This window comes from Motacilla alba, chromosome 1 (assembly GCF_015832195.1).
Source record: "Motacilla alba alba isolate MOTALB_02 chromosome 1, Motacilla_alba_V1.0_pri, whole genome shotgun sequence".
NCBI classification, from domain to species: domain Eukaryota; kingdom Metazoa; phylum Chordata; class Aves; order Passeriformes; family Motacillidae; genus Motacilla; species Motacilla alba.
Genome location: NC_052016.1, coordinates 92,828,681 through 92,853,784, shown reverse-complemented (window position 1 = coordinate 92,853,784; position 25,104 = coordinate 92,828,681). Strand labels below are relative to the sequence as shown.

The following is a 25,104-nucleotide window of genomic DNA, read 5'->3' as shown; positions in this document are numbered from 1 at the left end:
CAAGAGCAACCTAAGACAGGTTAAGTTCTCGGTGGCTTTTATGAAAACAGTTTTGAATGCAGGTTTTCTTGTTCTGGAACAAGTACAAAGCCATACTTGTTTATCCCTTCTGCTATAGAGTGTGTGCATAGCTAAAGCAGAACAATCAGCTTGAGGAAAACATTCCTAAAAAAAAGAAAGGTCTTATTTTTTTTATTATTCAAAAGAGGGGAGAAAAACAAACATGTAATTTCAGTATACGCCCAAGAGCCTTTTTTCCAAAAACACTTGTATTTGTTATTAGATCAGTAAGTATGCTTTGCTGACCACATCAAAGCTCTTTAATTTATCTGTGATCAATCAGGAGTAAGCCTGGAAGATAATTTTTTTCCCATCAACTAAAAAGAGTAAGCAGGAAAAAAAATATCTTGGACGTGAAACTAATCAAATTATACATGCTATTAGTCTCTAGCAGCTCCTCAAAAGTAATTTTGGAGAACAAAGTGGTCTACTTTAAAATTACTTACAATTAGAAATGTTTGTCATTTATTTTCCTTTCAGGAAATTCCAGTGCTTTATCCCAAACTCACTGATGTCACTGAGGTTTTTCACAGTGATTTCTGTGTGCTTTGGAGCAGATCTCTGCTGCATTCCGACTTCTGTCAAGCAAAAGTCTCTGAACTAACCCCTATGCTAGGATGGGTGGGGATGTGCTCAGAATATCTTGCACAGTGTCTGACACTGCAAATTTCCCCCTACATTAATAGATGACTGGCTATTAGGCAAAAATATAGTAGGGAAAAATGGAACATGTGCAAAGTAAAGTGTAATCTATGGTCTTAAAACATGACAAATAGATTAATTTACTTTAACTGTTTGCATTACTCCTGAAGCTTATGATTTTACAATGCAAAAAGAGGAAACCAATCCTGCATCCATTAGGAATACTGAGACTTGTGCTGTTCAGTCCAAGCAGGACAGCCTCTAGATTCTTCTGGTATTATTCATAATTTGGGTTGTCAAGAATTGATTAACAGTTAAGTGAAGAACGTTGCTTTGTAATCTCAACAGATAATATGCAGCTATGTAGGAGGAAAATCTAACTACACCTTGACCTTGTGCGTAATGGGGATAGTGCTAAGTTTCTATACCATGGGTCAATTCAATTCATTAATTAAGGACAAGAATTGACCTGATCAAAACTTGTTAAGAGCTATTCAGTGCAGGGCTTTCTGAGGGAAGTGGTGAGGCAAGGAAAGAACAAGGTACACTGGTTAAGACCTAAATCTAAACGAAGTTCAGACAGAAAAGAATGTGCAAGTTTTTCACTGTACCATCAGGATGATTTCAAAAGGTTCTGCATTCAGCTGTAATCTCTAAGACAAATTTTTCCACATCTAACAGTAAATGATGCAGAAATCTTTTAAAAAAGTTTTTTAAAAGCATCCCATGTCTTGAAGATAACATAATTATCAGACAAATGCCTTTCTATTTTTTTTGACTTTGATCAAAACATAGGTTTTTGTAGCTGGTGTGCCCATCAATGCTAGCAACATGCTATGCTCCAGCATGGAGGTCTTGAAAATTCATGTAATTTACTTTATTTCTAGTGACATATCAGAAATAGGAAACTGCTGATTTGTATGAGAATGTCTTTAAAATTCAGGTTCCTTACACCATTTTCCCTCTTAATTAGGAAAACAGTAGTGAAATTAGGCATTTGTTGATTGTGATTCTTAGAATTACTGGGATGCCTCAGCAATCTGAAAGGTTAAAGCAGCTTTCTTTCCAAACACCTGCTGTGTTATTACTGGAAATAGTGCTTTTCTACAGCAATTCACAGTCTAATCACTTCCCATCTGAGGAATGCCTGACTACCAGTATTACTCCTCAAAAATTGTAATGAGATTGAAGAACAGTGTGGAAACGAAACTTCTACAGATAGTTGGAACACTTCTATTTTCTGTTTATTTGTTTGGCAATTTTTTTTCCCCAAGAGAAAGCAATTAAGTACTCTCTGGAGTAAAGAGGCTTAACTCATCACCCTTACCTGTTGAGTAAAGATCTCCCTATTTGAGGCATGGCACACAGCCTTCCTTAAAGAAAATGTGCAAGTCAGCTTAGGTTGTATTTATAGAATAAACTTACAGCTTCTCACCCTGAAGAAAAAACCTCTTTTGTTCAACACTGCCCTATGTAGAAATAAACAATGGCATGACAGCAGTAGGTGTGATAACAGAAATGATTGAATGATTGAGCACAGTTTTTTGTTTGTTGGTTTGGTTGTTTTTTTTCCAGTAGAATGCACTAAATTAGATTCTATCCACTTGTTATATTTGCAATGTTCCAAAATTGCGCGAAAGGGCGCTGGGGCAGCAACTTAGCTGAGATGAATCAAAATAGCTGAACTGGATAGGATCAAATAAGGTGACTGTCTCATAGTATTTGCAGTGTTCAGCCCCCAAACTCGAAGCAGTTGCAGTCCCAAATGCAAGACAGCGGGAAATTTACTCTCTTATTTGGCATAAGTGATAGCAGAGGTTTTTTGTGATTTCTCTTTATTTTTTATGCGCAAGCATTTTTCTTGTGAAGTACAGATCCAGCACTTCAAGCCTACTGATAACAAGCTTGTTTTTATCTTTCACGGAACCTATGCGTAATGCCTCCCGCATCTCCTGGGATTTGTGTAGATGCAGGTGGAAAATTACTGTTGGGTGCATTTCAGGAGACGTCCAAGAGCACACAGGCCGACTGTCAGAGATGGGAAAAGGAAGAGACTCTAACACTGCTGAGTCCCAGCATTCCAGCACTTCTGTACCTGCACTGCTACAGTCCAAAGCCCTTCTATAGGAGCGGTAGGACTCAGATAGGCTCACAACTTTTGAAAGCCTGTGTTCTTTCAGTGAGAATGGTGGCAGAGGTACACAGGAAGAAAGGCTCATCCACTAGTAGCACGAGGTTGACATTGGAGGGCTCCCTTGGCACCATGCTGATGCAGACTGGGTCTAGACTTGCTGCTCAGTTTGCTAGCGTCAATCACACTTGATAGGAAAAGTAAGGTGTCTCCAGTGAAAAATGAAGCATGCCAACTGCTAGAAAAACAGCAGGTACACTAACGAAAATACAGAAGTTTTGACAAAATTTGGCCTATAATGGTGCAGAGGATTTAGTACTAAAAAGCATCTTAGTGATACTAGCTGCTTGGGAAGACCTGTACATCCCAGCTTGTATAAAGCTATAGAACAGCACTAATTAGGCCTAAAATTTGCTAATATTTAGGTTAGAGCTGGTAACAAAGTTTGATATTTACAACAAACAGGGCATGGGTCTGTTAGTATGATTCAATATTCTAATCAACAGTATAAAGGTAAAATACTGTCCTGTTAAGATCACCTTTATGCACATCCACATCTACACCCCCCCCCCCCCCCCTCCAGTGACACCAGGTTTTCATTCCACCTTATTCAAGCTGTCCAGATGTGAGGGAGCTCATCTGTCCTACTTGCTTAGATGTCTCCATATCAGATGACAAGAAGGGGGAGGACACCTTTGGTGGGTGATTCTTCTTAGAAGAAGATGGATAGGACCAACAGCTCTCTGGAGATGCCCATCTTTTTGCCCAGGACAGTGTGAAGGACTACAAGTTTAGTGGGACTGGATGCCTAATGTCCAAATGGCTTAAGATTGCAAAGAGAAATCCCAGGTTGATCTAGGTGGTTTCAGAGAACACCAAGCAATTTCAACACTATAAACAAAGTTTGGCTGGTGGATACAGAGGCTATTTTATGCCTTAATCTCACCCTTTCTAAGAATCCCAGCTTTCCCTCTGAGCAGATATTCACTTTCAAGTCATTTATTTTGCTGCATATAATTAGAGAATGGTTTAGACTGAAACGGATCTTCAAAGACAGTCTAGTCCAACCTCTCAGCTTTGGGCAGGGATGCCTTCAACTGAACCAGGTTGCTTAAAGCCCCATCCAGCCTGGCCTGGAATACTTCCAGGGATGGGGCACCCACAGCTTCTCCGGGAAACCTGTTCCAGTGACTCACCACCCTTAAAGAATCTCTTCTCAATATCCAATCTAATGTTGGAGTTTAAAACTGTTGCACAGTCCAACCCTAGGGAAGGTAAGCGAACATTGAATTTGGCTTAGTGCTTCCCTCACTTATCAGCATCTTCTTCAAAAAAGTTTTCCAAAACCACTCCCCCTTCTTTTCAGTGTGATGGCATAAGTGATCCCCATGCCTGGGTGTTTACAGAACTCCTATTACCTAGAGTTAAAACTAGGTAATAGTTTTATTCTTACATAGTTAAAACTATGTAAGAATATTGCATGAGAAAAGTTTCTCAACTCCTGAAATATTTTCAGAATAAACATTCTAGAGACAGTTTCAGTATTACCCTTTTTGCTTTGAAGTCTTTTTTTATTTGACCTTTGGAACAAATATTTCACAGGATTATTTGTAGCTAAGGAACATGATGGAGAACTTGAAATGTTCTCTCTTTCTGCCTGTAATTTGTTACTGTACATACGTTTTTATTCTGAATTGCACCTCTACTTCCAAAGTGTTCCATCTCTACCAGCTGGCAACTGTTATTGTGCAGTAACATTTCTTCAGTAAAGAGGCATTTCTGAAGTGGTTATTTCTGCACATGGCACTTCCAAATGTTTTGCTTTGTCTTAACTAAATGCCCACCTTTTTTTTCTGGGGTGCCTGACAATGCCCTTTTAACCTTTTTTTATTTCAGAGTTTCCCTGAGGATTGTGGGAGAAGTACAATAATGATAATCCATTTACTACAGTAGTGTTGGGACTCATCTGCCCCTTACAGATGGTAGATACACATTTCTTTATAACTGAAACTGTAATTCTCCCATAACCTATTTGCTACTCCATTTGAAATGGTTGTGAAATCAAATCACAACCCAAAAATCCAAGGGAAAAAAAAACCCCAGACATCGCATAAGATAGCAGATTTGAATATTGTTGAAATGAGAAAATCAAAACTCTGAACTCTCATTCAGCTTTAAGGGGAATCAAATCACAACAAAGACTTCTTTTAAAAGTCCTGCCTCAAAACTGTGAAAACTGTATGAAACAAATAACAGTTTTCCCATTTTGAGAACCATGACTTTGACACACAGGAAGGGTCATGCAACTTGCCTTTTGAAGACCTGAGTGGAGACCTGGTGACTCCCTGTAAGTGTCTTGAAGATTCAACACTGTCCTCTTTCCAAAAATGATTGCCAAATCCTTTCAGCAATTCAGCAAGACACCAGACCAAAGAAAAGGAAAAAAGGGGCAGGAGGGATCACATTTCTTGCACAAATGGGTTACTTTAAAGTGTTCTGGGTGAACAGGAAGGAAACAGTAAGCACATCTTCATTCACTGATGCCCTTGAAGCTCTGACTTGGGGGGGATGATATAGCTTGCCTTGGGACTGCTGATTTTTGCATACAGGTGATGTTCCCACCTTGCTGCAAGGAGAGAGCATGTGCTTGTGAGGTGAAATTAATTTGTCATGATATAGAAAAGTGTCCATCAAAAAAGAAATAAAGGGTTGGCTGTAAATCAAAACCCCAGAGCCCTAGTTTACTCCCAGGGCTCATTTCAAGACCCAGATATAAAGCACTAAGAATTAATATTACTAATATTAGAGGCTGGAACCACATTTGTCTTTTCCTTAGTTTTTAGTTTATCTTAACATCGATCTTAAGAGGCCTTGTAATAATCAAATTTTGCATATTTTTCTTCAACTTCCATAGCTGATCTCTACAGTACTAACTAAAAAGTCACTAGTTTTTCAGTCTTGCAGATACAATGTCTTTTTCTTCCCACAGCAGCTGGGAAGAAGCATTCTGTTTGTGAAAACATGCAAGCAGAAAATAAACTCAGGAATTCTGATGCAAAAAATAACTTGTTTTGGCAAGTTAAAGTATTTTGTGCATGTGTATCTGCAAGGTGTTGGTAGCAAAGCTAATTTCTTGTTCATCCAAAATACTGTAGAAGAATAACCAAAACAAAATACAAAACCCCCCAAATACCAGTGCTTGCCAAGTGGTGGGAAAAAAACCAACAAAACAAAACAAACCTACCAGTAGCAAAAAATAATTTACTTCCCAGCATGTTAAGTTGTTATGGGCATCAGAGAGCATTTAGGAAAATGCCTTTTAAAAAAACAATGAAGTGTTATTTTAATAACTTGAAACAGGAGACAGAGTCAGTGCTACTGATGCATGAAGTTTGGCTCTGTTCTTCCTTCTCCTAGCAGGTTGAATTAAGGACTGCCCGTACCAACCTTGCAGACTGATCTCTTTGTTAACCATCAGCCTTTTCTCTGTGCCAAGAGAGTTCAAAACACAACTTCAGAAATAAAGTGCCTCTCTTGGAAATATAAAACCAGGACCAAATGTTTGAGCTGGCCAAAGAATAATGCCAGGATATGACAAAAATACTGGATTTCCAATTTCTTCGCTGTTGTGTGTTGCCTATTTTCAATACCATGAAAACGCTGGTTATTTTGGCCATCAGTTTCTGGACACTGAAGGTCTATGGAAAAAGACCTACCTCTGCTATTTTATCATGGCTCCCCAAAAGTGGCTGTTTTCTGTCTATTGCTCAGAGATTTCTTGACACAGCACAGCTATGCAAAAAGACAGCTGTCCCAGCATACAAACTGCTAACTTGCTATGTGTGAAGCCACACTTTGTCTTGACAAGACAGCAAAACTGTCACCCTGGCCATTTTCTCTTGTACCTACCCTATTGTAAAGTACCTGACTGATGTTTAAAAAAACACCCTCTGCTTCCTTACAGAGAAAAAATTATGACTACAATTATATCAATTTAAAGACTTATTAAAACTCACAATCATATTTTTAATACTTTCTCAGTCCAAGGACTGTTGATTTCACGGTGCTATATACAGCTGTAAACATTGTAACCTCAATATTTCTACTTGATTGGTGTATGTAAACCAGACTCAGAGAGTCTTCTGAGGTGCAAAATAATCCTGAAACTACAGTTGGAGACTTTTGAACCCAGGGCTGTACAGCAAGCTTTCCACTCGAAGCAGTGTGACTGTGCCAAGGCATTCTGTGCCTCACATTCTATATCAGTGCTTGCTGAGCAGCTCAGAGATGCTCATCAGAGGCATTCTGTGCAGGGCTATGCCCACACCAACACAGCAGCCTGCTGCAGCGCCCATGCAGACCTGCAGGGAGGAATGAAGGTGCCTCTGGGTTCCCTGCACAAATCACCAGGGACTGCCTCTACAATAGAGACAGATGCACACGGACAGCCAGTATGAAAGCCAGTGATGTTTAAGGCCATGGGAGGTGATTCTGTAAATCATAAGGAAGGTCTGACTTGCAAAAAGTGTCTTTTTTCTGAAAGCCAGGGTGAAAACTCATGGCTCAAATAGAGTTTCCTAGAGACTTCTTGCAGGGTAAACATTACTCTGGAACATGAGCTGCCTACGTTGCTGTGACACGAACAGGCGACTTTTTTGAAGCTCCATAAAACTCCTAAGAATGTTGTGCTGCGTTCCTAAGAATTTAACAGCAGCTTTTCCACTTAAGTTCTCAGTAAAAATGAATTAGGATGGCAGAAATATGATATAAGGATAACAACTTGCAGTAGCACTTGCTTACATCTGCTTCATTTGAATATCTTAAGCTTATAGCTAGCTTGTTTCATTTGCTTTTCAACCCTTAATCATCAGTCTCCTGGTAATTTGGTATGTGCTGATGTAGCAAATCACACTTATTATCTGTGCATGTCTTAAAAAGAAAAGGACTGTTTGACAGGATTTTATTTCATAAAATTTACTTTCTGATCCAAAGTTATTAAGGAAATAGTGCTGCATTAACTGCCAAGATACATGGTTTGCTACCCATTTGGTCACAGTTAAATTGAAATAACCTTCCCAAATTAAGCAGAGTCATGTAATTTGTATATGCATTTACTGAACAATTTTTTCTTACTGGGTTTTATCAATCTAAGGACAATAAATTAGAGGAGGCTGCAGGGCTGTCCCCACCAGCTGTGCCCCATCCACACATAGAAAATCTTAGTCATGTGAACTTGGCCGTGTTTGAGCTGACAAACCCTGCTAAGAGACAGGACAGCAGTAATGACCCAAACTGCCTACAGAGCAGTAAGCACCTCTGCATGGGGCTCTGAGGGTGTTGAGATACACCAGCTGGGACAGCTGTGATTCGTGCTCAATGTGTGCTGCATAAACACACCTTTCACAGCTGACCGTTTTAAGAACTGGCATTCATGTAACCAGCTGCATAAGTCACACTTAAAAGAACTTAAAATACCTCTTCTTTGGGGCTTTGCCTCTTATTTGAGTTAGACTTGGGCAAAGAAATGCAGAGACTAAGCTTTCTAAATACCTGGTGCATATTGAACATCACCTTAGAGCTCCCATTAACTATGTACAGGAGTAAAGTAATTACAGCACAGTAATAAAAGTTACAGAAAAAAACACTGACTGGGAACCTCTCCTTCACAGGCTGTGTTTTCATATTGTCTATGCTCTCAGTGGAATGAACTGTTGTGGAATCTAACTGGAGCTCATGAGTTAAAAGTACAGGTCAGAAAGGAGTTAGACATCAGTGAGGATGTATTCCAAAGATGTCTTGGACATATGGGATGTATGCTCAGTAACTGGAAAAATAAAAACTGTTCTTCCAAGTGCTCACCAATCAGATTTGCATCTAATTTGAATACTGGTCAACTAGCAGGGGCAATGGATCACAGGTCTTGACGACTTCTGTGTCTACATTTGCTTGTCTTTCTATACTTCCTACCAGTGGTAAAGAGTATGCCTTGTAGTTTGCTTTATTGAAACCTTTTCTTAGGGTGCAGCACTGTCAATTCAGGCATGCTTTCTGCAAATGCAAATAGTGGTTAAAAAACCACAACAAAACAAAAAAAACCACCCAAACTTGAAAACCTTTCTAGAAGTTGCCAGATAGGAGAACTGAAGGGAACGTTATTATGACTAAGAAGCTGAATTCCATATCACTAGCTATTTCTAGTGATAAAGCATAAAGGTTAAACAACTAAGGACAAGACTGCCAGATGTAAAATGGAAAGTTTCCAATTTAGGAGCAGCAGAGGAAGAACATGAATTAATATGGAAGGACCAAATTAGCATTACAAAAATCCTCCAAGCCAAACCAAATGCCATTGAAAATAAACTCAGGAACTCTCCCCCTTTTCTGCTCCCTGCATTCCAAGGAGGATTGAATTTAGAACAACCATAGGGAATTTTAGAGAAATCTTACACTTAAATGCAGAGCAAAGGCTTCAAAAGTTAGAGACTGTATGTGCTTCAAAAACACTATTAATCATTCTAGATTCTTCTTCAGTACTGCTGTTTAAAAGGAAATAAGTATTTTGGACATAGGTTTTCTCATTACTTTTATCTTTAGTGAGATTGGTAAGCATCAGGCTGATTTTTCAACAGTTTTGAAACCAGGGTATAAAATGATAATTCCTACTTTTTATTAACTGGAAGAAAAAAACAAATACACATACACACACAAAACCAACAAAATAAAAACCACATTAACAACCAAACACTTTGCAAATACAAAAAAAAAATCCACTGGTTGTTAGGTTTCCAACCTAGACTACATTTTAGTGCTAGCTTCATTAGCACTTCATGCAGATACACTGTCAGTCTAGGTGTCCTACACTGCAATATTCTTTGCAGATGGCTCTTACTGGTCTCACACACACTTCTGTGGCATGAGGGGGCAGATATCAGTCCACTGTGATATTCCTCAAACTGAAGATACGTCATGGATTGTTCAGTCCATAAAAGTCTATTACAGACTTTAAATTGGACTCCTGGAACCTGGATGTAGCAGACTGAACATCAGCACTACTAGACTGATGTCTGGCTCAGCTGTGGTACACCTTTTCTGTTGAGCCTGAATTTAAGAAAGCTCCCACAGGATGTGACAGCAAGAGGAGCTTCCACACAGCCAGGATCCACAAAAAAGCAGACACGCAGGGAACTACACTGAAAATAAATGAGGGCTATATGTAAGAAAAACCTGATAGGATTCAGGATATTTAAACCTAAAAGGATCAGGAGGAGCAGAGTGCCAAATGCTGCAATTAGATGAACAGATTTCAGGACTCTGAAGATAGCAAACAGGGGCACGATGTCTTATGCCACTGCACCTCTTATATGGCTCCATGGTGTATCTGCAAGAGCCTGTGCACCTATATAGATGGACACTGAAATTCCAGCATAGAAATTGGTAACTACAGGTAAGTCAGCAGTACTCAAAACTAGCAGAATAATTTTGCCATTGATCCCTCTGATTCAATCGCCGATCACTTAGCAGTATTACCTGCAAGTCTGAACATCTGAACCTATTGGGCAAAACCCAGAAGCCTTATCTGATATTTATGAGACACCTGGCAATGAAGCCCCACTTTCATTCTTGTAACATCCATGATTATGTCAAAGATACAACTGCCCTCTGCATTTTAGAAGTTATAGACCAAGTAAGATCCCCAAAATACCAAGATTCCCTACATTATGAGGACAGTCTTGAAAACTCCAAACATTGCAGAAGTGCAAATGTAATCAGTCATTCAAAGAAGAAAATTATTTATTGACAACAACTAATTTCTTATATTGTTTCTCAACACTGATACATTTTACGAGTATGAACAATAAATTAATGGCTATTGTTGAAGGCAGAACATGGCAGGAAATGAAACAGTGGATAATTGGTTAGCCCCTCCACCTGAGACGTGAACTTACTCATATCTGTAACTCTCAAATAATAAATAGTTCTTAAATCAATCATTAAGTATATTGAGCAGGATAAGCTACTTACTCTTCTACAGTCAAAAAATCATATGGAGTGTTAATTGACAAGAAGTAAAATCTATCCCCTCTAAGTTTACTAACGGGATTCATCTCACCTGAACTTAGCTGTGTAAGTGACCATCACATTCAGCTTCACCTGTATCACCACTGAAGAGAGGTAAGGACCCGCTCGATTCAAACTTACCTAAGGTAAGTGTCTCAAATAAGCTGGAAAGATTTCCCCTTCCTCCCCAAAACCATTCAATGCTCTCCACGGATTTTGGCAGAAGTGTAGATGATTTTGTCAGACTGTAAATGTACCTTTTAGCTAAAAGACATGTGACATAAATCTCACCTCATGTTCCAGAAAAAATATTACAAATTCCTTTAGGAAAGACCCTTGTCAGGTAAGAGAGAATCTAATTAGCACTTCAGAGGGCTTCTTGCAAGGGAGCTACAATCATTGGCTCACTTCTGTTCATGGGGGAAGCAACTACTGGCATTTGCAGAAGAGTCAAGATGCAAACCAGTGGCTCTCTTAGAAACTAGGTATGCCCGTCCATGCTTCTCTGATAAAACCGGAGCATAGGACTGTGAAGGAAGGAAGATCTACATGCTCTCAAACGTGCAGATAAAACCAATATATGTCTTTGTTCTGGTAAAGGGTGTAAGATCAGGCTTTAGCTTCACAGCTCTACAGTTACACAGCACAGGGAAGTATAGCAAGGAGAAGCTGACAATGAGAACATGGGAATCCTAAAAAGGGAGGAAAAGAAAATATAAGAATCCTCCAAACCTCCAAATATAAGTGTAGGCCAATGCAAAAATAATGCACAACAACTGCGGGATCAAACTTAGGAGGCTTATACTTGATTTCTTATAATCTACTTTCACTCAAAACAAGTTTCATCTTTCTAAGATAGTTAAAGAACTTTCTGCATCTCCAAGGGTTTGGCTGATAATCTGCCTGCTAAAATTCCAAAATTTGTTCCCTGGCAAATTTTATGAGGCATCTTATTCCATGTCTAGATATTGAGAACATACTCACATATGTATTAAGGTGACTGCTGTTCTAACCTTCCTGTGTTGGCGTCAATATTTTGAGATTTCACAACAACCTTCCCAGTGACTTGCTAGTGAACACACAAAATCAGCTAACATGGCCAAAACAGGCCTATTCAGGTTGCTACTGGAAGGTGGGAAGGTGGACAGACAGGAGCTGAGGATATAGCTATATGGCTGTGAGACCCAGAAAAAGCCCAGGAAGCATAAGATAATACACAAAGATAAAAGATCTCTGCTTACAAAAGCTGTCACTTCATAGTGGACTTTCTCCTTTTATTCAAAAAGCCAAAACTAAAACTTCCATGGAAAATACAGAAATAACAAATATTCTGCAATAGCGTTCACACACTCAGTGTTGATGTGACAGCAGAAACATGTAAAAACTGAAGTCAGTTATCAGTCAAGAAGTTAAACTCTTCCTTGAAGTTGGTCACTATTTCCAGACAACCAGAACATAAAAACAAAACAAGTGACCTCCGCCTGTTTAAATAAATCTCCAGCAGAGGCTGGGTTTATAAAATGACTGGGCATGATGCAAATGTTGGCCACTGAACTGAAGACTGAACTGAAGAGTGGCCTACTTGTCACTCTTGAGAAATCGTGGTCAGACAAGAATAAAATTGTAACAAAATAGCACTGGAGATGGAAGATGTTTCCTACCCTTGAAAACATATGCCTTGCCAGTGCAGGACTGTCCTTTAACCAGTGTGGTCTGAAGGACGTGGGCTAACCATGGCAGAGATGTTCACCTGCAACAGTCCTGAAACAGAGTAAAAATATTGCTCCCGTTGGAGCAAATAACTAGATGGTAGTTTGACAGCTCCAAAGGGTTAGATTAATCCCAGCAGCCCACAAGACAGAACACCCTATGAGCTGGGTGGCTAGCCCGTTACGGGCAGGCTGTGCATCTGTATCCTTGAAAGAGTAAAAAAGAGAAAGATGTTCTTCTCAGCTCACATCTGACAGGCACTGTAAGCTCTTACTTTGAAGCCCCCTCACTCCCACTTCCTCTACAGACAGCAAAGATTAAACCAATTCGCTCAGAAACATGCAGGTCATCTCCAACTAAATCTGAGGTTTGCTTTATCTAATTTTTCAGAATCAAAGATCTATTTGGAAATGTACATTTTCTCAGTTGATCTCAATGTTAGGGCTATTCAAGCTCCTCCTTTGCATTTCTTCTCCCCTGCACACCACCACTAGCACCTGCTTAGAAGAAGCAGCTATAAGCTAGCATCTTTTACAAGTATACATTGTGGCTGAATTTTGGCAGTGAGGACCTTTTGTGCTTGAGGAGCAACAGAGGAAGCTGCTGCCCATAACTACCAAATTTACTCATGAGAGGCAACTGTCCTGGTTTTTAGCAGGCTCCTCACTTTATGCCATTCACTGAAATGCACTCTCCCTGGTCCACCGCATGGAGAATCGGTCTTGCTTCCGCATTCTGGTGAGACAAAGTGAGGCAGCGCTGGGTGGGTGCAAATCAGGTTCCTGCTGTGGGTCTCTTCTGGGTACAAACATGACTGGCTGCTACCACAGCCACATTAGTGACAACTCCCAAAGTAAGAACACTAAGGCTGAAGGTAAACCATGGAAACTGGTTCACCTCCACAATTATGTGAAGTGAAAGAAATTGTTCTGCTTTTCATGAACTTAACTGCTTTCAATATATGCAATTTCTAAAACCAAGCCTGCACAGCATAAATCCTGCAAACTGGATGTAATCCTGAAGCTGTGCATTTGGCTTCTCGTTGCATTGGCCTTACTGCGTCCATCCCCAAAAGCACCATAGTCCAAAAAGGTCTGGTGCTGCAGGGAAACAGGAAAGGTACCCCTGAGACTGCTCTTGCATAGCGTAACTATCTCACAAATTGGAAACATGCTGGATTACACAGCAGGGAGATGTGGCACTTGGACTTCTCCTGGTGCTGTGTCAAGTTAAGCAACCTGCCCATCCATGAGGATTGTGTGAGCCTGGAGCAGGTATCTGTAAAAGTCCTGCCCAGTGACAGGGACCTTTCTTTCTCTAATTAGTACTTCTGGAGGACTGATCTGCTTGTGAGAGCAATGTCCTGGCTAAGTTATGCCATGCTAGCTAGTAAGCAGTTCCATAAATATTGATTTTTGCATGGCTGTCAAGGGTTTCAATTCTGGTTTTCAGTACTGCTGACTATGTGACACATGGAAGGTGGAATCACAATACCAGGCAGAGTTTAACAGTACATGCAATTCTTTTCTCTTGTGTATTTTCTTTGGAAATGCACTCTGACAGAATCAAATAGAGCTGTCATTCTTCTGGCCACCTCTAACAATAATCACGGTCTCAAGTTAATAAAGACACGCAACAGCAAGGAGATCTGCACACAAGGTGGCCCCCTATAATTCTGGGCTGTGGTCTGCTTAGCACAAGAGATTATGCTGTGTCTCTGGAGGGGCAGTGTGTACAATAAAAAATTTATTTGGGGACATCACCAGGTCTTTCAATGGAGATTAACAGCATCTTCTTTGGCAGTCAGCCAGAGGCATGTGAAACAGCCTACAACAGCTCTCATGACATCCAGTACAAATGAAAGAGCTTAGCAACAAGAGTCAAGCATTTTTCTTTTCCAATAAAGAAGCTCAGGCACTTAGAAAATTTACCCTACAGTGAACAGCAAATAAACTGCATACATACAGTAGGACAGAGAGATGGGTTCTCCTGTGCATTCCAGCTGGCTACATCTCAGAAGATTAGCACAGACATCCCTTGCTACTTGGATAAACTCTACTGCAGAATAAAACTGCTCCCTATCAGTCTAACAGAGGAGCCTCTACTACATCGCTCACTGAGTTTATTCACTGCCATGCTGGTTCAAACTGAAGTGAAGCACAAAGATACAGTAACATGAACAGAGATGCATCTTTCTGAAACTCAGGGAAGGAACACTGACTTCAACAGATTCAGGCCACTACTTCCTGCTTTCAGCTCTTTGTGCACCGAATTCACTCACAAAGGAAACTGAGTAATCCCAGGTAGTTTCCTTTTGAATCACATCTAGTGACATTTGTGTTTTGGAAGCAGGACAAGCTTGCTTCTTCTGCTGAGAAATGTCTTATCTGCCAGCACTTTTTGGGACAAGAAGCTGCTCTTGACTATGGTAGTAATGGGAGATACAACCTAATTTGACTGGTGTTGCCAACAAAATAAGGCACCTGAGAGGTGAAGTAGTTGCAAGCAAGTAATCATCTGGCTATTTTTGAGGCCATGAGTGGGATCTACTGTGCCTTCATGAGGATTTGGTAATACTACTGTATCTTTTTCCTCCAAGGCTGGAATTGCTTTCACAGGTGGGTTGGCAAAGGGAAGAAGGGACTGTATTTTTGAAATTATAGGAAATGTTGCCCACATCAAACTCTCTTCTCTCCGCTCCTTCAGTTTTGTAGAAAGAAATTAACATTTAATGTAAAACAGCCTGCTTTGATAGCTGTCTGAATGCCCCATTAAACATTTTCCACACCTCAGGGGTGACAAGTATCCAGTCATAAACTGCAATTTTTCATGGATTTTCTAAGTCACAGATTGACACAAGAAGCAGTTATCACTCTCTGATCAGTATGTAGAGGTATTACACTCTTCAGCAGTACTCTTCGATGGACACAGCAAGAGTTGAAAAATAGATTTAAAAAGCAAAGCCCTTTGGTTTTGAACATATGGCTCCTAGAAAAATGTTAGCACAGATTATTTCACCAGCACAGCCCCGAGACAGCAATAAAATGTAATTCTGTGATGGACAAGTGCCATTATTTGTCGTGACTGTAGTTATCACTATTCATCTTCTATTTACATGTCATGTAAACATATACCATATTTTGTAACAGCACACTGAAATCAAAGCTTCTGCCCCAGTGACAAATTTATTTCTATCAAATATTTAACAGCAGACATTTACATGTGCCATCCACAGCTCCAATGAAAGCCAGTGAGCACTGGAGGACAGTAACTGCAAAGAAAAACGTCACCCTTCCAGGCTCCCAAGTCCAAGATAGTAAAACAAATTTCACTGTTAGGATTGTAAATTTGTTATCTCCAGTCTTCAACCTCAATCTATGGGTGTTGGAAATGAGGAAGAGAAACAAAGAGAGGAGACTAAGGTAATCACAGGTTTGCAAAAACAATTTTCTGCAGGCTAGGCTCTAATGCCTTTGTAACTTCCCTCCATTTAAATCAACTAGGAGTTTTGGCTGTCATCCAGCATTCCTAGCTTAAGCACCTGTACAGAATTGAAATTCTAGGTGACCTGTGAAGCCATTCTCCTAAAGTAAGTGCCTCATTTCCTCTGAATCACCAAATGAGAGAGGTGCCCTAAAGGCTTCTAGAGAGACATCCTATTAGCTCCTCTTGGCTGAGAATCTTCCTCAAAACTCTGCCTGCTCTTATAGACAGACCTGCAAAGTCCATCACAGAGCAACACAAGTCTGCAATTCTCCTGTGTGTTTCACTCCTCGACATAAGCTGCCAATTCAAACTCAATAGCTTCTTTGAATTTATTCAAAGAATCAGTTCTTTTCCCTTTCCATCTGACTCTAGAAAGCAATAATCTTCTGAGGTATTTTCCACTCTCCACAACATCCAGGATTCCTAAATGAAAACTGTCTTCTTTCTGTCAAAACAAGCTGCATCACTCTTCAATTTGTTACTTTAGGTTGCATCATCCTTTGCTGTTTTGTTGTCTCATAAGCGTTGCCAACTCTGAGCCACGGAGTCATTGATTCTGCAGTGGCTGTATGAGAACGGGTCATCTGAGTCCACTGGGCAGGCAGGAGGAAGAAGGCCAGCTGTCAAGCAGTCAGCAGAGCAGAGAACAGTATTTTCCCCCAGACCAGTGCTGGACATGATCTGCCTGTGTAGGCTGTGCCAGAGCACCAGGCAGTGGACACTGCTGGAGTCATGTAGAACCTCCTCCTGATGAGCTGCCCTAGGCTCTGCCTATCCCTGCATTCTCTCTGTCCTGTAGCTTTTGCATCACTAAATGCTGCCTGTATCTAACAGAGGATAGGTACTTCAGCAGCCAGGAAAGCATGTTTGGATTATACATAAAAAGGATACGTGGCAGAACACACAGTATCGAACTTGAATCTTGGTGACTAACAACGTGGAACATGAAACAGAGGGCTTTTCTCTACTACTGAAGCAAAAGTCCCTGTCTGCATTTGCTGACTTATAATTCAATGTTATTTTGCTGCAGTGTGTTTGAACACTGTAGTCTGTACTTGACGTGGCTCTAGCAGCTGTGTGGAAGGCTGGCAGGAAAGGAAGCCCATCACAGCACAGAGTTCTGGAACTCAGATACATCCCATCTTGCAGAAGGCCTCTTTCCAAGCTATGAACAACTGCCCAGCAAGAGTTACTGCTCCCCGACAGTCCTAGGGGAACACACAACTGCGGCAGTGTTCACTAACCTACAGCAGCATTTCTATCGAGGACAGCATTTGCATCAAAGTCTGCCCCAACCACAAGGAAGCAGCAAGTAGGGGGAGGGAGAGACAGTCTGATTTGCTCAAAAGGTAGTAAAACTGGTAAGGGATCAGCATTAAATCCATCTGAGGAGAAAGCTGTCATTTATTACTTCCTTATGTGATGCGCTTCAACATTTTTGCAGAAACAAAGAGACTAAGGAAACAAAGTAAATATCAGGATCAATCCCTTGTGTTTCTCCTGGCATGACACCTCTCTAAGAAAACAGCTTTTCTGAACTCACGCCTAGCAACTTCAATGACCTTGCTACAAATCTCTCAATCTTGGTACCCCGTCCCACGAGTTTGCAAGAATCTTAGCTCTTATCTGCAGAAGTAGCAAGTTTCTAGTCTCATCTCGCTCACCGGAGCTGGAGGGCGTTTAAAAAGGTGGCTTGGTGAAGTTTATATAAAGCTACAAAAGAACAAAAAGTGGGCAGATTAAAAACATGTGAGCAAATTACTTTAACCACATGTTTTGATTGTGTTTTTTAATTGTGGGAGGGAAGCCTTCCCTAGGCACTACTGGAAGGTGAAAATGTTGAGCTGCTGCGGGGGACCATGCTTCTGTTGCAGGCTGTAAGCACACACCATTCAGCTCTGCGTCCAGCCAGAAAGCTGTGTCTGAATAGGTGACAGAGCTCTCACACTTCCTTCTTTGCTGCCCCACAGGGATTTGGCCAACATGGGCCTTTGATGCCAATGCAAAGGAAAACCACTCACAAATTAATCTGTGTGTCACTCAGCAGCAATCTGAACACTGCAGTAAAAGGAACAATTCTGATTTACTCTGTAAAAGCACAAGCATGACAAAGGGTAGCACATTTAGCTGGGACTCACAAAAGAGCTCAAGTGATATTAACATCAAAGGTACACCTTTTCTCATAGTCACGTCTACTTTTTGGCAGCAGAGAGGGACTGGAAAACTGCCGGGAGAAAAACATTCCAGAATTAATATCCCAGTACTGGTATTTGTTAACATTTTGAACATCTTCTGTACTGGGCACTTAGTGTTTTTCAACCTAGGAGACACAAGAGCTTATTTCTAAACTGATTTTGTTTTGAAAAGGTTAAACTAACCATCCTTGTTATCACTGTTTTACTTTCTGCATGAATAGCCCCTTACAAGACCTTCTGCAATCAATCTTCCTCAACACCAGAAGTGTTCAGAGTTCTACAGACAAGCAAGGCACTAGGCACAGGCGCAGGTTAGCAGTAACTACGTGTGTGACTTGACTGGATTGTTTTTTGGTTTAGTTTACAGAAATAAAGCCATTTAACTTAAGTTTTCATGCATGCATATCTCACCCTAGGTGAGATTTCTTTCATGATAGCAGTTTGTGAAATAACAAGCTGAGTTTGCTGATGTTGGAAATGCAGCCTTTTCCGAGTTCTTTTTCAGTGTATTTTTTTTCATGCCTTTCTTGCAATAGGAGAGCTGCTCTCTGTCTCATGCTTACGTCACCCAGAAGACCCTCCCAGACAGTCTGTGGAATCCAAGTGCAAGTTTCTTGGCACGTGTTTAATTTCTTTTAGACTTAGAAGCATCAGAAATGAAACTGAATCTGCTTTCTCAGAAAATATATTCTTCTCTCATTCCCCAGGAAACCTTAGCCTTAGACTATTAGGAGATGATTGGCACTTGGAGGAAAGCAAAACAAAAATTTTGTAAAGCTGGCTTCTAAGCACATAAATGTTGATGCAAAAGTCATTTCAGTCTGACTTACAAATAGCAAGGCACTGCTCTAAATGTATTGCCCAGATTATTAGAAAAACTAATTCTGAGAGACATAAATGACCTAATGCTCTGGGATATAGCAGTCACAGAGAATGATGACACTTGAGATGATATATAAAAAACATTCGCTTAAAAGTAAATGTTCAATGGAAAGACTGGCTCATTCTTTAGAAAGGCAAAGTTTGGGTTCACTAATTTCATGTCATGAAATCTCACAGACCTAACTGAAAATCAGAAGCCTCTGGCCTCTATCCTCCCTTCACTCACTGAAGATTTAATAGCAGACTGCATGAGTTCTCATGTTATTATAATGAAATTAATGCCTGAAACTATAAACGAGTGTAATTTACTGCACACACCGGGAAGTGTTTGCATAAAGTGATTTACTGCCAGACCCCACCGGTCAGAGCGGATTCGCTTTCACCTGTAGGTACAGGACTGTATGAACTCCCGCAGTTCTGAGTTAAGAGTTGGGACACACCAGTTCCACGAGAACTGGAAGTTTCTTTGCACTTAAAATGAAAACGAAACCCCTCCACAATGGACCTGCTCAGTGCCCGGCGTCCTCTGAGGGCTGATGCCAGGCGGGACCCCGGTGCTGTCTGCTCCAGGGCGCTGCCGTCCCGCGCCCTCACCCGCCCTGCCTCACCTGCTGTACACCAGGCACTCCATGTGGTTGATCTCCTTGTCGGAGCGGTAGCGGCTGTAATCCTCCCAGAGGTCCTTGATGGCGGTGACCGCCAAGATGAAGAGCACGGGGGCCAAGGCCAGCTCCGGCTGGAAGGCATTGACGGCTGGCACGAAGTTGAGGAGAGCGATGAACACAAAGTAGACGTTGGCCAGGCGGTGGAACTGCTCGAAGAGGTTCTTGGGCAGGAAGGACAATGCCGTGTACTTGGTGGTCTTGAGCCGGTTGCAGGCCAGGACCGTCCCCTTGGACTTCTCCGGCTCGGCCTCAGGTAACAGCAGGCTGGAGCGCACCAGCCGCGTCTTACTCTCCTTCTTCTTCCTCCGCCTCCTCTTCCTCTGCCTCTCCTTCCCCTCCGGCAGCACCTGGGGCGCTCCTTCTCCTCCTGCCGTGCCCTGGGACATCGCTGCCGCCCCGGTGTCCTCGCCCGGGCAGGGCGGGCAGCTCCCACGGGCAGGCACGGCCCTAAGTTATCATTCTCCGCCGCCCGCCACAGCTCTCCTTTCCTCTTCCCCTCCGGGGGCGGGCGAGCGGGGGGAGGAGGGCTCTCTCGAACCTCTCCTAGCCGCTCTGTCGGGACCTCTCTCGCTTTCTCCTCCTCCTGCTGGCCGGGGAGGGGACGTGGGCAGGCGGGGAGCCGAGCCCTCCTCCCGCGGGCCTCTCCCCGTCCCAGGCGCGGGGGATGCGGGAGCCGCCGTCCCGCGGCCGGGCGCGGGCAGGGCCGCGGGAGCGGGAAACGGGAGCGGCCCTTCCTCGCACAGCCTGCCCCGAGCGCCGTCCCGTCCCCGTACACACCCGGCACGGCACTTTAGCGGCGGCTTTTGACTTTGAGTTACGTGTGGGACGGGGGAAGAGGTTCGAGGGGGGAAAGAGAAAATTCCCACAGAAGCGTCGGCGCTGCTCACTGGCCTTTATCCACAGTGGCCCAGCAGCAGCTGGTGGGAGTTTTTACCAGCTGACTCACGGCGAAACACTCCACTTTCTGCCTGCATCCGTGTGCCACGTTGATACCCATCCCCGTGCTTAGCCTGGGAGCTAGAGCACATCTCCCGGCTCTTCACGTCTGTCGCGTACGCCGGCTCTGTTGGTGGCGGCCGTGGTGCCTGGGACAGCCCCACAGGTGGGAACCAGAAAAATGAGGTTTCCGATGGAAAGCATTAGGCGCTGCCACCTCCGCACACGCCCTGGCAGTGGTGAGCTGTAACGCACGTTCGCCTCTGTGGATTTTCCTATTCCCTTGTGGTAGGGTAGGTCTTGCCAGCAAGGATTGGAATCTCTTGCTCTGTGGTTTACGCTCTGCACTTTCTGAAGAAAGATACAGTTACGGGTAATGATGGATAGACAAGAAATACAGAAGAGAAGATAATTTAGATTGAAAGATTTCATCTAAAATCACAAGTGAACAAATGTAGTGAATAAATGCAGAAATTTAAAAAATCACCCAATAAGAGAATCGTTAAAATTTTGCTACTAGGTGTGACAGGAGTCTTTACTGCATCGCTTTAGGTTGGGATTTAAGAGCAGACCCTTTGGATATGGGATTCTGCAGGCAGTGTGAGAGGTCACTCCAGGCTGTGTCTAACCTGTAGCACAGATGCATTTTATGAGGGTACTCTTGGTCCTGATCCTGTGATATCCCAAGGTGGGATCATACTGAGTACAAAAGCAAGCCCTTCATACCTGTCAGCATGTTTCTTGTTGTCACAGAAAATATGCATAGAGTATAAACATCCAGTCTTGATATGAGGTCAGGTCAGGACAGTACTGGGGCATTTTCTGGGAATGTACCTAGTCCCACAACTCAGATGCTGCCATGGCAAATTCCATGAAGGCCAAGAAGTGAAAGCCATTACCGTAGCCTCACAGATTGTATGTGCTGCTGTGTTTTCATCCTTCCTTCTCCCATGTGCAGTATGCTTGTAATTGCTCTTTGAAGTGTCTGGTTAATTAGGAGCCCTTTTCAGCCCCTGAGGCACTATGTGAGTGCTAGTTCAGCCCATGACCTGGTACTGGTACTGTGTGAAGCCACAAACCCTTTACTAATCCTGCTGTCTACTCTTCTGATGCTACTTCAAACTACACAGGGATTTCCTGGGTTTCTCAGCTCTTGGAATTTAGACACAACAAGGTTTTAGTTAGTGCATGGGAAAAAGGGAAAATTGGCCTGTTTTGGTTTTGTTTGGTTTTGGTTTTTTTGGTTTTTTTTTTTGCAAAGTCTGCTCCTTTGTTGATAAGGGAAAAGTACAAAATGTTAAGAGAAAAAAAAAAGAGACAAATTTAAAAATCCCTCCTAATTTCAATTTTCAGTGGGGCTTTTTTTTGTTGTTGTTTGATGGTTTCTTTGTTTATTACACTTTGGTTAACTTAAAGGGGAAGCTGGAATGAACAAACATCTTTTTTTCTGTGCTTTGGAAATGCTGAAATGGGATGAGGAGGACATTTTATCATTGGGCAATATTCCCATAAACTGAGCCTCATCCGTCTAAGGGCTCCTTGCATGCAGCAGTGGATACTCCAAAAAGTGAATTGCTGGGATTTTTGCCACTGGCCTGCCAGCCACTGCAGCCCACTATTTTGTAGGTCTCTGGTTCATTCCAGGCCTCCAGGAGCTGAAACACTGTTCAGGCTTCATTTTTCCTCTAGATGGCCCTTCAACTTGTTTACACAAATTAGAGGAGAAGCAACAGTAATATTTGTTCCTTTCTCTTGCCAAAGCACATCACCTCTTAGAATAAACTGTTCGTGTCTTTATCAATGCCAGATGACTCACCTGGCATTCCAGGTATACTCAAATGGCTTGAGTATAGCACATCTGAGTAGAAAGATGGTGCACATACAAATGTTGTGGAGTAGTGAGAGGCTGTGCTGGCAGGAGAAGTAAACCAGTTGCTCAGTCACTGAGTCTACCACAGAAAAATGATGTGCAAATCATCAAAAAATGGTATCTAGATCAGGTTTAGCAGTGCATATTCAGCAAACTTTCAGTAACCGAAAGTAAATTAAGGGTTAGATATGTAGTAACATTAAACTTTCAAACAGAGTGCTCAAGGCAAGGTAAGGAAAGACAATTCTCACATTCCCCTTAAGCTACTTGTTTAAGGAAAACACCTGGGCAAGTTTGGAGAGCCTAACCTGGGATGCTATTTGAGAATACCACTTATACCTAGTGGTATTGGCCAAACCCGTGACACCAGATATCCCATAATTGTCAGTTACAATCCCACAATTATAAGAAATGGTCTTTAAGTCAGTGGGCTACACTTTAAAACCTGTTTTACTTGCATAGTTTTGGACTGCTCAGGATTCATATTAACAAGATTTCTTTTGGAACAAAAGAACAGGAGAGAAACATAAAGATATTGAACAGAAGCTGAAAGTTTTTATGTAATTCCCATGAGCTGAGTTTTACAAACAGATATAGCAGCAGGAAGATAACAGTTGGGTGGGAGCCTCTGAAAAATTATGCATTTGTTAGCTAAATTGTTAATTTAAAAACAATTTAAAGCCTTTGTATTTGAGTATGTATTGGCAGAATTAAGTGCCACCCTTGGGAAGTTTCACTATAAAAAAAAAAAAAAAAAGTAGAAAGTATGCCACACCCCACTGGTCAAGAGCTAAAAAGCTCTTCTCATAATATTGACCAGGATTTTCTTTGTTGCTAGTAAATTGCTTTTTAACTGATACAGGCAAGCTAAAATATTGCAAGGCAGTGCCGCATGGTAAGGATGTGGCAGCCCTCTGCTTTCTGTGTAGTCACATGAGGAATCCAAAATTCTGGATATTTATACTAAAACCTGACAAAATGTAATCCATGATAAATAAGAACAAGAGTTAACCTTACTTAAAAAAGCCTTTAAAAACTAATGTTTGTTAGGCTTTTCTAGCCAAAAATTTCGTCAATTTAGACACTCCCAAGAATTTAGTCCTTCCTTTCCATTTGCAAATAAAACTGTGCAGAAGGGGTTTGAGAAAGCAGGAATATTTGTATCTAAACTCATATCTGACCTCTCCCTGCCCACACAGTTCAAGTATGTGAGGTTGGAAATAAGAGGCAGGGAGGCAGCAAATTCAGCTTTCAACTGGAACAAAATACACATGCACAAGTCTGGCTTTAGCTTTTGAGTGCAAAAGTGACAAGTGTGTTGCTTTTGTTGTCAACTGCAGTACACTTGCCTCTCCTTTTTATGGAGTCTTCTGGAGGAAAGAAGGTATAAAGAAATTGGCTTTAAATCATTCTGGATGATGCATGGATCCTACAAAGTATCACCCTCAAGAAACAGAAGCAAACTGTTTTGAAAAGCCAGAGGAGCCAAGAGCCAAAGACTAGATTTACCAGATAACCTGAACTAAAATGTGGACTCTTTACCATACTAAAATGTGGACTCTTTACTGTTTTTCAGGGTCTTTGAAGTGAAGCACTAAACCCAGGCGATGTCTGCAGATTGCTCTGTGCTCTAATTGCTCCCTGCACCCATTGACGTCTCCTTCCCATCCAGAGCTCTTCCTTTGTTGTCACATGGCTTTTTCTCAGTGTCCATCTCACTGCATTTTGCTTGGTATCTGCTCTCTTATTTCTCCTGCCATTAACCTGAATCCAGCCTCTGATGCCCAATATCTCTTGAAATTTAAGCTCTCTCCAGAGCCTTTCCCAGTGCCTGACTCCTTTTTTTCAACTGTGCACATTTTCTTCAGATCAAAGACTAAAATTGAAAAAGGAGAGATGCTCTAAGCATCACTTATGCTGATAATATACCTAGTGAGCTCTTTGATAGCCTGGGCCACTAAAAGCTGAGCCTTAAGGTATGGCACTGCCTTTAAGGCTAGAAGGAACTACAGGATTTTCTGGCCCAAGATACTGTATTAACTTGGCTTTTAGATGCCACACATGCTAGAGCTTGAAATCATTATTGAACTGTTATGTGAACAGGCTGGTTGCTCAGAGACCAGATAACCAGTTTTATTCCTCTTCTCAGGGTCTTTAGGCCTGATTATGTTTGAACTATTTTTTATGGCATGAGGTTTTGTCAGTATGCAAGAATCATTACATCAAATGATGTAATAATAATGCCTTTAGCCTGATGGTTGTGTGAAACAGTTGAAAATTGGCATCTACCTGAATGCTAAGGATGAAAATACTGTAGACATAGAGATAAGATCACATATACATTACTGATATAATAACTCCTGATTTGACTTGTCATGGTTTTTGAAAGCTTGGAGTTACCACTATTCCATTTTAACAATTAGCTTCTTCCTATCATAAGAAAGTGAAGCAAACCTAATTTTAACATAG

The 25,104-nt window shown here is 41.7% G+C and overlaps 1 protein-coding gene across 1 annotated transcript in view; it reads right to left on the bottom strand.

The window, feature by feature from the left end:
* The window catches only part of ATP10A (ATPase phospholipid transporting 10A (putative)), a 111,534-nt gene extending 90,565 nt beyond the window's left edge, over positions 1–20,969 (bottom strand). The window contains exon 1 of the mRNA XM_038132825.1: positions 19,773–20,969. Within this exon, the coding sequence (XP_037988753.1) occupies positions 19,773–20,215 (443 nt within the window). The 5' untranslated portion in view covers positions 20,216–20,969. The remainder of the gene's footprint in view (positions 1–19,772) is intronic.
* Between the last annotated feature and the right edge of the window lie 4,135 nt (positions 20,970–25,104).